The 13,352-nt window shown below is 51.6% G+C and overlaps 5 protein-coding genes across 5 annotated transcripts; 2 read left to right on the top strand and 3 right to left on the bottom strand.

Moving 5' to 3' along the window:
* Positions 1-932: 932 nt before the first annotated feature.
* Positions 933-4,936, bottom strand: N7459_005732 (Zn(II)2Cys6 transcription factor; the record flags this gene model as incomplete). The annotated part of the gene is made up of 9 exons (XM_056944916.1): positions 933-1,807; positions 2,554-3,391; positions 3,448-3,708; positions 3,763-4,196; positions 4,245-4,540; positions 4,594-4,685; positions 4,744-4,758; positions 4,818-4,832; positions 4,889-4,936. 9 exons carry the CDS (start codon positions 4,934-4,936, stop codon positions 933-935), a joined length of 2,874 nt encoding a protein of 957 aa, XP_056799251.1.
* Positions 4,937-5,317: 381 nt separating this feature from the next.
* Positions 5,318-6,229, bottom strand: N7459_005731 (oxidoreductase, short chain dehydrogenase/reductase family; the record flags this gene model as incomplete). Its single annotated transcript, XM_056944915.1, has 1 exon — positions 5,318-6,229. The coding sequence occupies one exon, from the start codon at positions 6,227-6,229 to the stop codon at positions 5,318-5,320; it is 912 nt and encodes a 303-aa protein (XP_056799250.1).
* Positions 6,230-6,642: 413 nt separating this feature from the next.
* Positions 6,643-7,709, top strand: N7459_005730 (short-chain dehydrogenase; the record flags this gene model as incomplete). Its single annotated transcript, XM_056944914.1, has 5 exons — positions 6,643-6,842; positions 6,903-6,979; positions 7,042-7,125; positions 7,177-7,245; positions 7,309-7,709. 5 exons carry the CDS (start codon positions 6,643-6,645, stop codon positions 7,707-7,709), a joined length of 831 nt encoding a protein of 276 aa, XP_056799249.1.
* An 801-nt stretch (positions 7,710-8,510) lies between these two features.
* Positions 8,511-9,434, top strand: N7459_005729 (NAD(P)-dependent alcohol dehydrogenase; the record flags this gene model as incomplete). Its single annotated transcript, XM_056944913.1, has 1 exon — positions 8,511-9,434. One exon carries the CDS (start codon positions 8,511-8,513, stop codon positions 9,432-9,434), a length of 924 nt encoding a protein of 307 aa, XP_056799248.1.
* A 931-nt stretch (positions 9,435-10,365) lies between these two features.
* Positions 10,366-12,222, bottom strand: N7459_005728 (glycoside hydrolase family 47 protein; the record flags this gene model as incomplete). The annotated part of the gene is made up of 1 exon (XM_056944912.1): positions 10,366-12,222. The coding sequence occupies one exon, from the start codon at positions 12,220-12,222 to the stop codon at positions 10,366-10,368; it is 1,857 nt and encodes a 618-aa protein (XP_056799247.1).
* Between the last annotated feature and the right edge of the window lie 1,130 nt (positions 12,223-13,352).

Below are 13,352 nucleotides of genomic sequence, written 5' to 3'. Positions count from 1 at the left end.
TGGGTTGTATGTCGGTGAATGAGATCTTCTCCATTTGCTGATGGGCTTTGAGAATTGGCTGCATCAACAGTGCATTGCGTTAACATGGTATGGTTGGTTGGAGATACCGAAGTACATGTGGCCGGATATTGGTGAAGTCGGTCGGGATTCATTCCACGCCATCACGTCTTGTTCCCCGCGCTTCGCCCGGTGAACATTCCAGCAACCATGCCTCTTGCGCCACCTCTTTTGTCCGATCCACTCAGTCAGCCCATAGGCAATCCCATGGATACGGAGATGCATATTCAGGGACCAGTTTCAACAGACTCGTGATTCTCGGGCCATTCATATGTCAACGCAGCTATTCCACCGATGTCCCCAATGGCCTAGCCCCGGGACATCGGGAATTTCGGGTTTTGTATGTGCAGCTGCAGGGAAAAGAAATATAGCCGTGAAATAATTCGAGCGGGGTATAACAGAACAGGACTGCTGATCAATCCTGGTCGATATATCATAAGAGGTGGTAGCCAACAAATAAAACCATCTTATTCCTTGCCTGATCATGTAGGTCTCAGCAGGAATAATTTACTTCCTAACATATGTTCATTGACCAACACGATGATCGATAATACTCTCAACTATTCATTTCGATAGTCAAGTCCGGTACTGTCAGACGAGGCACATATCAGGCGCTGGGTGGACCAGGAAACGAAAGGCAATGCTACAGTATTTTCGATTGCATCGATGTCGCAACGCTGCTAAGGTCGGATAAAACAAAACCTACAATCATTGGTAATTCAACCTGTTGGTGATTCATGAATATAAACTGAGGCATAAACACAGCCAAATGGTTAGTGTCTATATGATTGATTTCTACTAGCGAGATCTCGTCGAGGAAATAGATTCAGGGCTATGACTATGAAGACCATGTTGTCAAAACCATCAATTTTTTATCAGTCCCCCTCAAAATGGAAAATCATTTTCTTCGTATTCGCGTTGATGAAGATTGTCGGTTCCTGGAATGAAAACGCAAGAAATGCAGGCCGAGTGAGCATCGTCGTAATAAACTTCCCCTCATTAGTTCCAAGAAGGTAGTAATATGACTGGGGAGACACAGTCGAAGATGCCTTGAACCACTGATCCTTGGAACGGTCGATCCCCGATATGCATGGAGCTACCATGTCTATAGTAGACGTCGGTATATCCAGGAACATGGCGTCAACTTCCCAGGTCATGTCTTGGGTCCCTGGAAGACCCGGTTCGCCTCGACGGGCAGCGTCCATAACGTATGCAAACCAGATCGGCCCCTCGGAAACCCATGTCGCTATATCCTGTTCGGACACATCTCCATCTGCTGCATCAAACAGTGTTTGCAGTCCTTGATAGTTCCCAGGCCAGACGTTGCTCGAGGTGAAAATGAATTGTTTCTGTTCAGCGAATTGGAAATTGGCTCCAACGGCATCCTCTTCAGCTAGCGAATCCAGGATTTCCAAGATTTTGGGCACTATCATCTCGCAATTTGCCCACTGAGACCAGGACGGGTTCCAAGAAACGTCGTGATCGATCATTCTGGTGATATCCTCTGGCTTGACGTCGACCATCCCCATAGCGGACTCCCATGTATCGCGCTGTGACTGCATGTTTTTCGCGTTCAGAGAAGTCGCATCCACGCACACGAAAGGGTTATCCCACCAGACTTGACTTCCTTTGGGAACGATGCGTGAGACCTTGGCATAATTGCTTTTCCCCTTCCGTTGGAGCTCGGCACAGGTAGGGTATGCCAGAGCGGCGAGAGTTCTTTTCGCGACTGGGGGCTTATCGAACCCTACTAGAGAATTTGATCAACACTTATCCACATGGCAGGTGAATAGTCTGATCAAAGAATGAGGTCTGCTAGATTGAAACTCGCGAGAACCTTTGTACATTGTTACCTTTTCTATTGTAGGTGGGCACGACGGCCGTGACGCAGCAAATGAGGAATAGGATGCTCCAAATTGTGAGAAACTTGAATGGCTGGACTTTGGCCATCTGAAAGAACGGGAAATAAGAATCCGGAAATTAGACTGAGGTAAAATATGAGATCCCTATGAGAAGCAACTAACAGATATGATTTATAGACAAGGGGCCCTACAGACATGCCTTGAATGAGCCGCCATGAGCCACAAGATTTCTAGAATCGTTGACTTTCTAGTCCACCACCTTGATTAACATGTCGCAGCTCCTGCCTAACTAAGCACAAGCCCCTCTTAAAGCAGCCATAGCCGGGATTTACAGGGCGCACAGGATTCCGATCTCGTAACAAGACGATCAAGGAGATTAAACATCGTGGGAGGTATTAAGAATTTGATTGGGTGGAAGAATCTAAAAATTTGGGGCCATATTTCACGTCGCGGTTGATATAGCCGACCTAACGAAGGACTGGGGGCATAATTGCATCCACAGAAACCGACTAACAGTTCGCTTACGAGGCCATGCAGCATACACAAATTTAGGTAGGATGTAACCTCGGATCAGTAGTGATCGGCCACCTTGAATCACTATTGACCGGAAGATATTCAAATGTTTCAAGCTCACCAGTGCCGGGGAACCCATTGAGCCCTTGGAATATACCGTGGTCCCATGTCGAATCCTCGAAAAACATCTGTAGAGTCGGGTCGACGGCCAGCGGCGCGGGGCGCTCGGATGTGGTGTGCCGTTGGGAGAAATCAGTCGGAGGATTTGCCGGAGATGCTGAAGATGCTGAAGTTTCTCGCGAGGGCTGCGAGTGATTTCTTATTCGGTCCAATACTGCCAGGCACCGGGATGCAGCTTTGTTATGACTGCTCAGGGATGCTAGACATTCACGAGATCTGGAGATCGAGGACAGCCATAGCTCCTGAGCGACTTCAATCGAATCGGTACCAAGAGGCTGACTGGATCGAAGATGGTGGATGCTGAGCACAAGAGCTGCCTGAAACAGAAAGTATGTCGCGTACCAGCCGAGGCCAGTATGAAGGAGATTGGGGTTATTGTGGGAAAAGTTGGTGATCTCTTGAATCGTTTCAATCGCTGTGAAGTGGCACAAGTTCTGCGCCTCTTGTTTGTCTGAAGGCAGACTGCACACTCGCTGGCTCCCCCACCACAGCATCATTCGTAGGTTCTGTTCTTTCCAAATGACGATTGCGCGTGGTCCACGGAACCAGTTGGGAACTTCCTGAGCCGTGAAATAGGCGGGCAATGATAATTTCCATGCTTTGAACCGGTAATCAATAGAGCGGGAATTTTTCAGGTCCCAAGACCTCTTGTTAGAAGAGGATATTAGTTCACTGAAAACGACATTTCCAATCGATGCTAGTCGCGCCTGCGCAATGATGGCGGAGTAGATCGTAGGTTGATCTACGGGAGGGGGGAGATAGGAGTCCAATGTGCAATCCTATATAGTGATGTTAGCAAGTGAAGTAACATTTTGGAGATCATTTTGCAACATACAGCATCGTCAATGTTCCGCGGCAGATGTGTCTCAATGAATGAGTCAGAGACAGTTAAGGGTCTCCCTGTCGTCAGGCTCAGGCCACTATCGAAGCAATACACGATCCACCACACAACCCTTCGTCGCTCGTTGTGTAAAGTATCGTGTGTTGCACCCCCGGGCGGTTCGCGATGAAGGCCTAGGCCTAATGCCATTCTATAGGCAATTCCGAGAAAGTTGTATCCTGTGTTTGGCCGATCTCGTTTCTGGAGGTAGTTGCCCTAGAGCTAGATTAGCAGTGTGAACCTGACACCGTTCAGGCGTGCGCCTCTTACCATCAATAGGAAAACTTGGACGTTTAAAAGTGTGCCCGACTCCAACATTCGCATTGACATGCGCGATCGGGCGGCAGTGTAATATACCGACTGTTCAGCCTCGGAATCTTCGGTCAAGATCCAATGACCGATTGCGAAGACAAGAAAGAACATTGGATGCCAACTTGACGCAGGGTGGATCTGATGTCGAATTTGATACTTCTCTCGGAATGTTCTCTCATGGAGCACTGGATATGAGGGATTGTACCACATGAAGTATGCATCAACCAGACCATCCAGAGCGGCCACGTTAGCAAAGTTTATCAATAGAGCAGGGCTCCTCGTCTGATTGGTGTTTGTTGGTGAAGCATTTTCGTGTTGATCATTCGGCGAGCTGGTGTCTGCCGGGATTAATTCTGAGATGGTCCGAAGAATTGCAGTACCAGCGCTGTCTCCTGGGATGGGTCAGTCGAGGCAGTTCATCGTTGATTCCGTATACTAACCTAAGTAGCCTGATTCCGTTCTTTCTGACGGTAGGGACGCCATTCCATCCAACGGGCTCTTTTGTGGACCAGATGGCGAGGTCAACGATGCTTCTCGCCACTCGAATCTGTCTCCTGACAGATTTGTGCTCTCAGCTTCTGAGTCTAGTCCATGGGAGGCTTCCAATGATGCTGTTGAGCCTGCTTCTAAGATGCCCTCGGCACGACTCAGTGCAGCTTCGATGTCGAGATCAGGGCTTATTCTGTGAATGATAGATTGCAGGGCTGCACAGCGAGCCTCCGTCGCATCAAGGTTTCTTGAAGGACATTAGTACAAGATCCAAGGTAAATGGTGCATATGAAGGCTTACCTCCTTGTCAAAGGTGTTCGGGATGGAGTATGGCCAAACACACAAGCCTTGCCGGTACGTTCGCAGTAAGTGCATGGTGAGGAGCCCGAGCACTTGACCGGACGTCAGTGACTCGAGATTGTAACGATCTAATCGATCATGGCGTCTTACCTTGCTTTTTCGTTTCTGTAAAATCAACGGCCGTCAGTAACCAATGGTGTGTACTGCAGAGGAACCTCGCATACCCTACATTCCGTGCACTAGGGAACGTTAGTACCCAACTAGATGCGAAGCACCATGAGGGTCGGAGCATTACCGCGCGGAGTTCGTGGGAGCCTGATGTCGCCCGACCTGCCCTGGGCATTGCAGACGATCACGGCCCACAATGAGACCTGCTTGTGGAGAGAATCCAGGTATGACAGCAGCCAAGTGTTTTGATCAGTCTTGATGCAGTGCTATCGAGTTCGTCGTCATAATCTTGTGCGACGAGCGTCCTCCCTCGGTTCCAGCTCCATCGGACCACAGTCGCCCGATGATAACATCACTAGTTAACCCAACTCATGTTTCAAAAGATGTCCCCTCCACTTTGCTTTTCTTCGGTGCCGCTAGAAGAGCAAAGCAGCAGGGTTCATGTTGGGATATCAATATTCAGGATCGTAGGCAAAGAACCTATGGAAAGCCAAATCCATCCCTCGATATTCTATCATGCCATGCTCGTAATGACAGGCGCGGCGCCAAAACTCCTCTAGAACACAATCGCACCGCCGTCGACCACGATATCCGTGCCATTCATATAGGTGCCCGCAGTGCTCGAGAGCAGAACAACCGCGCCCGTCAGCTCCGACGGACTACCCATCCTCCCACTAGGATTGCGCTCCGCCCAGATCTTGCGATGCATTGCGATACCATCGCCCTCGTTGAGAATCGTGTCCATGTAACCAGGACTCACGCTGTTGGTCCGAATCCCATAACGAGCCCATTCGGCAGCCAGGCAGCTCTTGAGCATGAGTAGGGCAGACTTGCTGACGTTATAGGCAACTTGCGGCTGTGGGTAGTTGACGCGGTGTGCTGAAATCGACGCGACGAAAGTGATCGAGCCTCCGGTGCCTTTCTTCACCATCTCGCGCGCTGCAGCTTGGGCGCAGATAAATGATCCTGTCGTGTTGATCTCCAGCACTTTTCGCCACTGAGAGACGGGCATCTCGAGGGTTTCCACGCAGCCGACCACGCCCACAAAACAGACCAAGTTGTCGATGGACCCAAGGACTCGCACAGTCTCCTCCATCGCCTTTTGAACGGCGGCCTCGTCTGTGACGTCGACCTTCTGTGCGAGGATCTTGGCGGCGGGGAATTTGGCTTGCATTTGCGCAATCTCTTTTTTTGCATTGTCGGGACTGACGTCGAAGATCATGAGGCCGTGGAGACCATGCTCGAGGAGGGCATCGCAGGAGTGGAGGCCCAGTGTCCCAGATCCTCCAGTGACAACGGCATTCCCTTTGACGGTGAAGCGCTTCTGGGCTCCGATCGTGGCATCAGACTCGATGATCGAGTTTGGTGCTGGTGTCATGGAAGAAGCGCTGCCGTTGCTGAGAATCATGGACGGTACTTCGCGGGAGATGAGGTCGTCGCGCCCAGGAAGCTCGCTTGAAGATCCCATGTTTTCTGCTTGGGATATGGTCAGCAGGGGGAGAGAAGAAGTCAGAAAAGTTTGGTCAGAGCGTATCGGGCGAAAGGTCGAGTTATAGGAACAGGCGTGACTTCAGACGTGACTGCGATGTGGTACAATATATAGTGACATGATCGGTCATCTGTGCTCCGGCTTAGAGTACGTACTTTCGATCAATCTGGGGTCACAAGCCTAATACTCTCCTAAACACTGACTAGACTATCACCCTGTCGATCAGATGTGACAGAATAAATCCTCGGGTGATAAAGCACCGACATAGAGCGGGGCAATCGGTGTTCTCCCGATAGCGAGCGCTATAAATATAGAGGCCAATGTGCATATCCGGACATCTTTATCGCTTAGTTCGGACCCTACTTCTCGCTTTGATACAGCGGAACGTCAACATGTCGATGACAATTCAAGATGCTGCTCACACACGGGGTGGATTTCCGCGCCCCTTCCCCTCCACACCTACCAACGTCTTGGACCAACTTCGCATGATCGACAGGGTCGCGGTCATCACCGGTGGTGCCGACGGGATCGGTCTGTCCGTTGCGGAGGCGATCGCAGAGGCTGGTGGAAACGTTGTTCTGTGGTACAATTCGTAAGTGGCAGACGCAAAGATGGGACTTGAGGAAACGCAATTTGACCGTTTCCATCACAGAAACAAAGCCGCCATCGAAAAGTCGCAGGAGCTGGCGAAATCTCACAATGTCAAGAGCGCCGCCTATCAGGTCGATGGTATGGATTCCTTGCGCCCACGGCCAGAGTGGCGGTATATACACTAATGATCGGATATGAAGTCTCCGAGTCTGAGCAGGTTGCTGAGACTGTTAAGAAGGTTGTCGATGAGTTTGGCAAAATCGATGTCTTCATTGCCAATGCCGGTGAGTCCTGTTGAGGTGAACTGGGCTGAATATAGGCTAACACTGGCAAAGGCATGGCCATTTCCAAGCCCATCCTGGAGCAGACTTTGCCCGAATATCGGAAACAGATGTCCGTGAATGGTACGAGTTCCCTGAAATCTTCTCAGCCAGTGTCAAAACAGAACCTCAGCTAAAGCGCCACAGTTGATGGTATCGTTTATTGCGCCAAGTATGCAGGCGAGGTGTTCCAGCGCCAGGGCTTTGGCAATCTCATTATCACCTCCAGCATGAGCGGCCACGTCGTCAACGTCCCGGTCGACCAGCCTGTCTACAACGCAACAAAGGCCTACGTCACTCACTTTGGCAAATCGCTTGCTCGTGAATGGCGCGAGTTCGCGCGGGTCAATATTGTTTCCCCCGGCTTCTTCGACACCAAGATGGGTGCCAGCCCTCTTTGTATTCAGGAAGCATACCGTATGTCGCCTATGGGACGGCAGGGCCACGTTAAGGAGATTAAGGGTCTGTACCTCTACCTTGCCAGTGATGCTTCTACCTATATGACTGGCAGTGATGTTCTCATTGACGGGGGGTACGTTTTGCCTTAGGCGTGGCATGCTACCTGTTAAGAATAAATAGACGCCGTGGGGTGACCAAGCACGATATTGGGAAACCGGTCGTCCGTACAAAATTAGTCCAGTTATTATCTCCTAGATGCAATCGTATAAACAGGATGTATGGCTCAAATGACTGCTAATCTGTCTCGCTGTAGAAATCGCACACGGCTTCTCCAGCAGACATCCATAGGATAGAATCCTGGCTATATGATAGCTAGGTAGAGGCTTGCAGCCGCTGTTCCCAATTACCAAATACATATCAACAGGTAGGAGACCCTCATTCCGACTAGACCAACCCAACGGCGAACAGTGCTCCGAAAGTGGCGGCTTCTTCGCGCGGGGAGGTACGTTCGGTCAACACCAGACCGAGACCTGTGGACATAAACACGAATGCTGCTGTGTACAACGTGAGAGGGCTTCGTTTAAAACTGAGGACAGCTCCGACGCAAATATCCACGCAGTCTCCCTTCTTTTTTTGGCCTGGTAGGTTCACCATTGAGCGACGTTATTGTCCCTTCGCCATGATCGAAACGGTATGTACACCTATTGGGCGACTCTCGTGGACGTCTTGACTCACCACTGCACAGAAAAATCCGTGCTGCCTTCTCTACGGACCTGGGAAAGCTCGATTCGAGAACCGTGAGCTTCCTTCGATCGATGATCCCCATGACATTCTGGTTCGCATTTCGTATGTGGGTGTCTGCGGGAGCGACGTGAGTCCATTCCTGGCCGGCATCCCGAAACCACACTCATCATATCGAAAAGGCTCATTTCTGGACACACGGCGGCGTGATGCGGATGGTGTCTGAGGAACAACCGCTCGTCATGGGCCACGAAGCGTCGGGGATCGTTGACTCGGTCGGACCGGCCGTGACCAAGGTCGTGCCTGGTGATCGTGTTGCAATTGAGCCTGGGTTTTCATGCCGTCGGTGTAAGCAGTGCAAGGCGGGCAGGTATAACCTCTGCGCAGACATGAAGTTTGCCGCTGACCCTCCCGATAATCACGGTACGCTGACACGGATGTTCCGCGTCCCTGAGGATTTCGTGTATCAACTACCGGAGACCGTGTCCCTGGAAGAGGGCGTGCTTGTGGAGCCGTTAAGTGTTGCTGTCCATGGCGCCCGACTTGCTGGTGTGACAGCCGGACAGACTGTCCTTGTGCAGGGATCGGGGACTATTGGTCTTTTGGCCGCTGCGGTGGTCAAGGCATTTGGTGCGAAGGAAGTGGTTGTGTCGGATATTAACCAGGCCAAGCTTGACTTTGCTAGGGGTCTCGTTGGCTGCAAGTCCTTTATGCCGGACCTCAAGTCCACTCCCCAACAAGAAGCAGACAGAATGAAGAAGGCAATGGGGCTCGAGGAGGGAGTGGATGTGGTTCTTGAGTGCACAGGTGTTGAATCGTCGGTCCAAACAGGTATCTACGCCTCTGGGCCGGGTGGTGTGGTGGTTCAAATTGGCCTGGGAAAGCCAGCTCTGACTCTTCCCATCTTGGACATGTGCGAGAAAGAGACGGTCTTCAAGACAGCGTGGCGATACGCACCAGGCGATTACGAAGTTGCCCTTTCCTTGCTCAGCTCTGGTAGAGTTTCTGTCAAGTCTTTGATCAGCACCATTGTTCCCTTCGAAAGAGCGCCCGAGGCTTGGGAGATGACAAAGAATGGCCATGGCATCAAAAACCTCATTCAGGGAGTTCAGGATGATGAACATGCTCGGTGAAGTCCCCTTGGATTTGGAGATGAAGTTGCAAGTCAGTCCATAGTTACAGTTATCGGAGAGCGGCTCCACATCCATCACCTGTGAGATCATATGCGATTGTTATAAAATCATAGACAGTATGCAAGTGGTTACCTAGGCGTGGACCAAGTAAGTGTTCTATGCGCTAGATAACGAGGTATCTATAGATGCTATACTCGCAGCTGCTATGCTCGTAGCATAGATGGAATGCGCGTAGCTGCCCTGCTCGCGGCGACAGTGAGCAAAACTGCGCCTGGTGACGGCTTACATACTGGTTTTTTGATACCTAGGATCGAGCTGGGAGCTTTCATTGGGTGTCTCTTTCCCCTATCTCGCGGATAGGATCTAGGCGACGGCGAATCGCGATCTTCGGGGCTCTTGCCATGGCAGCTCCGCATCTTTAGTATGGCAGGCATCGCCAGCTGGGAATCGCACGAAGGCCTGGGCTGGCATAGCGTGGCACTAGTCTGTAAGCATTCCGTCATTCAAGTCATTTAAAATGCTTGAATGCCTTCAATCTGCTTTTTGACACATATCATTGGCGCTGCCCAGATATCTACGTCCTGAGCTACGCGCTCTCGTGTCTATTGACTGGGGCACATTTCTGTTCTTCGGGCTTTTCTGCGTGGCGGTTTCGTTCTTTTCGTTTTGCTTTGTGCCATAGACGGGGAATCGATCTTGAAGGTAACCTGAAGCTGACGAAGAGATTCATGCCCGGGTTCAGCGAGAAGTGTAGGCCGAGACTACCCAGAGCGACATACACGAAGCCTGAATTAGCGATAGGTAGAAGAATGGAACACCAGTGTATTTCTGTGATGAATATGACGCCCGCGCTATGTGGTCTATTTTACAAATGCCAATATGAAAAGAGATTGCAAAAGAGAGACAAAATATAAAAGGACGGAGCGTCTGGCTATTCCTGCCATTTCTCCTGGGGCACTTGGAGCGGGTGTCCTCCAGAGTTGAAGACATACTTGTCCAGGCTGATGAGGTCGGGCGAGCTGAACATCAGATAGAAGTATTTGAGCGTCTGCGCCATCCAGTAGCTCTCCATCGAGTCACTCTGGGCCGGCTCACCGTCCGCGTTGGTAACGTCGACAAGAGCGGCATTGCCGTTGATGTTCCACGTCGCCTTCTGGACCGTCTCAAACATCTGCCAGGCGATATCGAGTAGATCCTCGCGGCCGGTGATGCGGTACAGCATAAACATGCTCTCGATGGTCTCCGGTCGCAGGTTGTATCCAGTGTCGGGAATAGCGATAAAGCCCTTGGGCAGGCGGTGCTGGGCAATAAATTCATCGACGTTGATGTCGGGATCTGGCTCAGGCCCGCTGTTCGTTCTCTTCCGGACTTCTTGCTTCCAGTGCCACTCGTCCCACGGACAGTTGACTTGCGATGCGCAGGGGATGGTCTCGTATACCTCGGGCATGACGCCGAGCGGCATGGACTTCGAGGCCCAAATACAGCCGTCTACAAGCTTCTGTGCGATCTTGCGGTGGCTCGGGATGTTGAACAGCGTCCCTCCGAATGCGAACATGCCTCCTGCGAAACAGGCGCGATGGTGAACCTGCGACTCCAATTGCGTCTGCAACTTTCCGTTCTGGGTCACCATGACTCGCACGTTCCCAGGTATCAGGATATCTTTATCCCCGGCATTCATCGGTCGGAATAGGCTGTGCGAGGCTCGCGTCGATTTCTCGTACATCTTGCGATACATGGGAAACCGGCCGCCCAGCAGCGCGAACGCTTTCGGCAGCGTCTTGTAAAGAGAATCGACTTCGGCCCCGAACGTGTAGAGATCACCGTCGAAGGACTCGGTACGGGCGTTCAGGGCCACCGGCCACATGCCGGTGAGCTTCATCACATCCTGTTCCTGCTCGAATCGCTCCATGACGTGCTGTGCGGAATTGAAGTATTTCGGGTCGCCGGAGATCTGCGAGAGCCGGGTGAATTCAAGAATGAAAGAGCCCAGCTCCGATCCAGACGCCACTTCTTCTGCCACTTGCTCTTCTCCCTGCGCGGCTTTGTGGATGTCCCAGTGGGTGATGGGCATGCGATTGGGGGTGTCGAACGCGGTATACAGCATGTCGCCGACCTCGCGCGCCTTGACCAGCAACCGCTCGTCAGCGCTCAGTTCATAGGCCCCCAATAACCCTCCCAGGATGCGGATGTTGATCTCGTGGGTATTGATCTCCGGCGACGGGGTATCCTCAAAGCTGATTCGGGCGACGGTCGCCACGGCCTTTTCGAACTCCTGTCGCATGTCCATAATCCATAGTGTGTCCAGATTGTCGATCAGCGTTGCCCCCCAGCCACCCAGTCCGTTCCGCGGCAGCCCGCTCAGAGGTGCAAGTTCGTCCGTCCGCCATGCTAATGACTTGTATGCCTCCCAGCACCGCGTGAAGGCCTCCTTGACCGCAGCTTGCCTGCTCTTCTGGAACCACGTGGTGATCGCGGAGAACTTTGCCTCGTCGGGTTGGATCTGGGGTAGCCCGTCTGTCGCGTCCAACGGCGGCGAGTTCATCACGGGCGGCGGGAAGCGCATGGGCAAGGTTCTCCATCGGAATACCGGTTGGGGTTGTGCTTCCGGTGGTGGTTGTTCATCTTGAGGATTGCTCGACGGCGTATCCGGAGGGTCGGGGTTACCAATAGGTTGCGATTGTGCTGGGACGATCTGGTAGTCTGTCAAGGATCGGCCTTCCCTGTACAGGAGGATAACTGCGAGGGCAGCCAGGATATAGCCCAGCCATTGGCGTTGGGACCGACTCATGTCAATAACGCAGTCGATGCAGTGTTCATATAGCAAGTCTCAGTGCCAGCATCTTCAATTGCGACTGTGCCGATGCTGTGAATGGGCGACAACCTTGAAAAGGGGTGGCACCTAGGCAGGATGATTAAAGATGAAGGAGAAGATCAGGAGAGACCCACGACTCCGGAGGCGCTGGAATTTTGGGTAACTAAGCGGCATCGCGGGCCTCTTCGTCATTGTGGCAGGGGAAAAGACCCAGAATTCAATCACAGCGAACGGAGAGTCATGGTTCCGCACAAGTGGGCTCCGCGTCGTGCCAGCCAAGTAATCTGCAATGGGCTGACGACGCTTCCTTCGGCGGGTATGGATGCGAGTTAGTCAAAACTAAATGCCCACGCTGCTTGGACCCGGGTCTAGACCCAGTGCAATTTGAGCGCGTTATTGGCTTGGTTTCACTGCCCGAGGAAGCTATGAATAGGCTGATGTTGTTCAAAGTCCTGATGATCGCTGCATCAGAGAAAGTGCTAGTTAGCCTGGCTGCATATAAAATGTGCCACCAGAAGATGAGCTGGCGGGAATGGTGGCTAATTGAGAACGTGCTGTATCACGACAACACTCCACTTGCAGATGGAGGACGGCAGATCACTCTGCGACCGTGCTATGCGACCGTGCTATGCGTATGGGAAGTGGCTCTTTTGGTTCCCCCTTCAGGAGTATAGCACAATAAGGGATTCTGCCACATTCTTGCAGGATCTGTTCAGGCAGGATCAGAGCCGTGGTCAAACAAAATACATAAATATGAAGCCAAAAGGGCAAAAAGAAACGTGCATCATCCGTGAATCGAACACGGGCCTCGTCGATGGCAACGACGAATTCTACCACTAGACCAATGATGCTATGATGTCAATAGAACAGAATTATGGCTCTATGGAGCAGATACGGCGTCACTATAGTTCAATTTGGTAGTTCCAAGGGCGCATGGCGCTCTCAATTTTAGATTCCTACCACTTCATTCAGTCAGATGCTAGACCCAGGAACAACCTTTTTCTGGCAGTCCTGCAATGGTAGAAACATCTCTCTTTACCTCCAGCAAGCTGGCTCTCGTTCAGCTCAACTGTGAAATTGGAAGGTTATTCAAAATGGAACACCCA

The sequence above is a fragment of the Penicillium hispanicum genome, assembly GCF_028827665.1.
Source record: "Penicillium hispanicum strain IBT 35686 chromosome Unknown utg000005l_segment0_segment0, whole genome shotgun sequence".
In the NCBI taxonomy this organism is placed as follows: Eukaryota; Fungi; Ascomycota; class Eurotiomycetes; order Eurotiales; family Aspergillaceae; genus Penicillium; species Penicillium hispanicum.
Note: the sequence above shows the minus strand (reverse complement) of the source record. Positions and strands in the feature narration are given on the sequence as shown.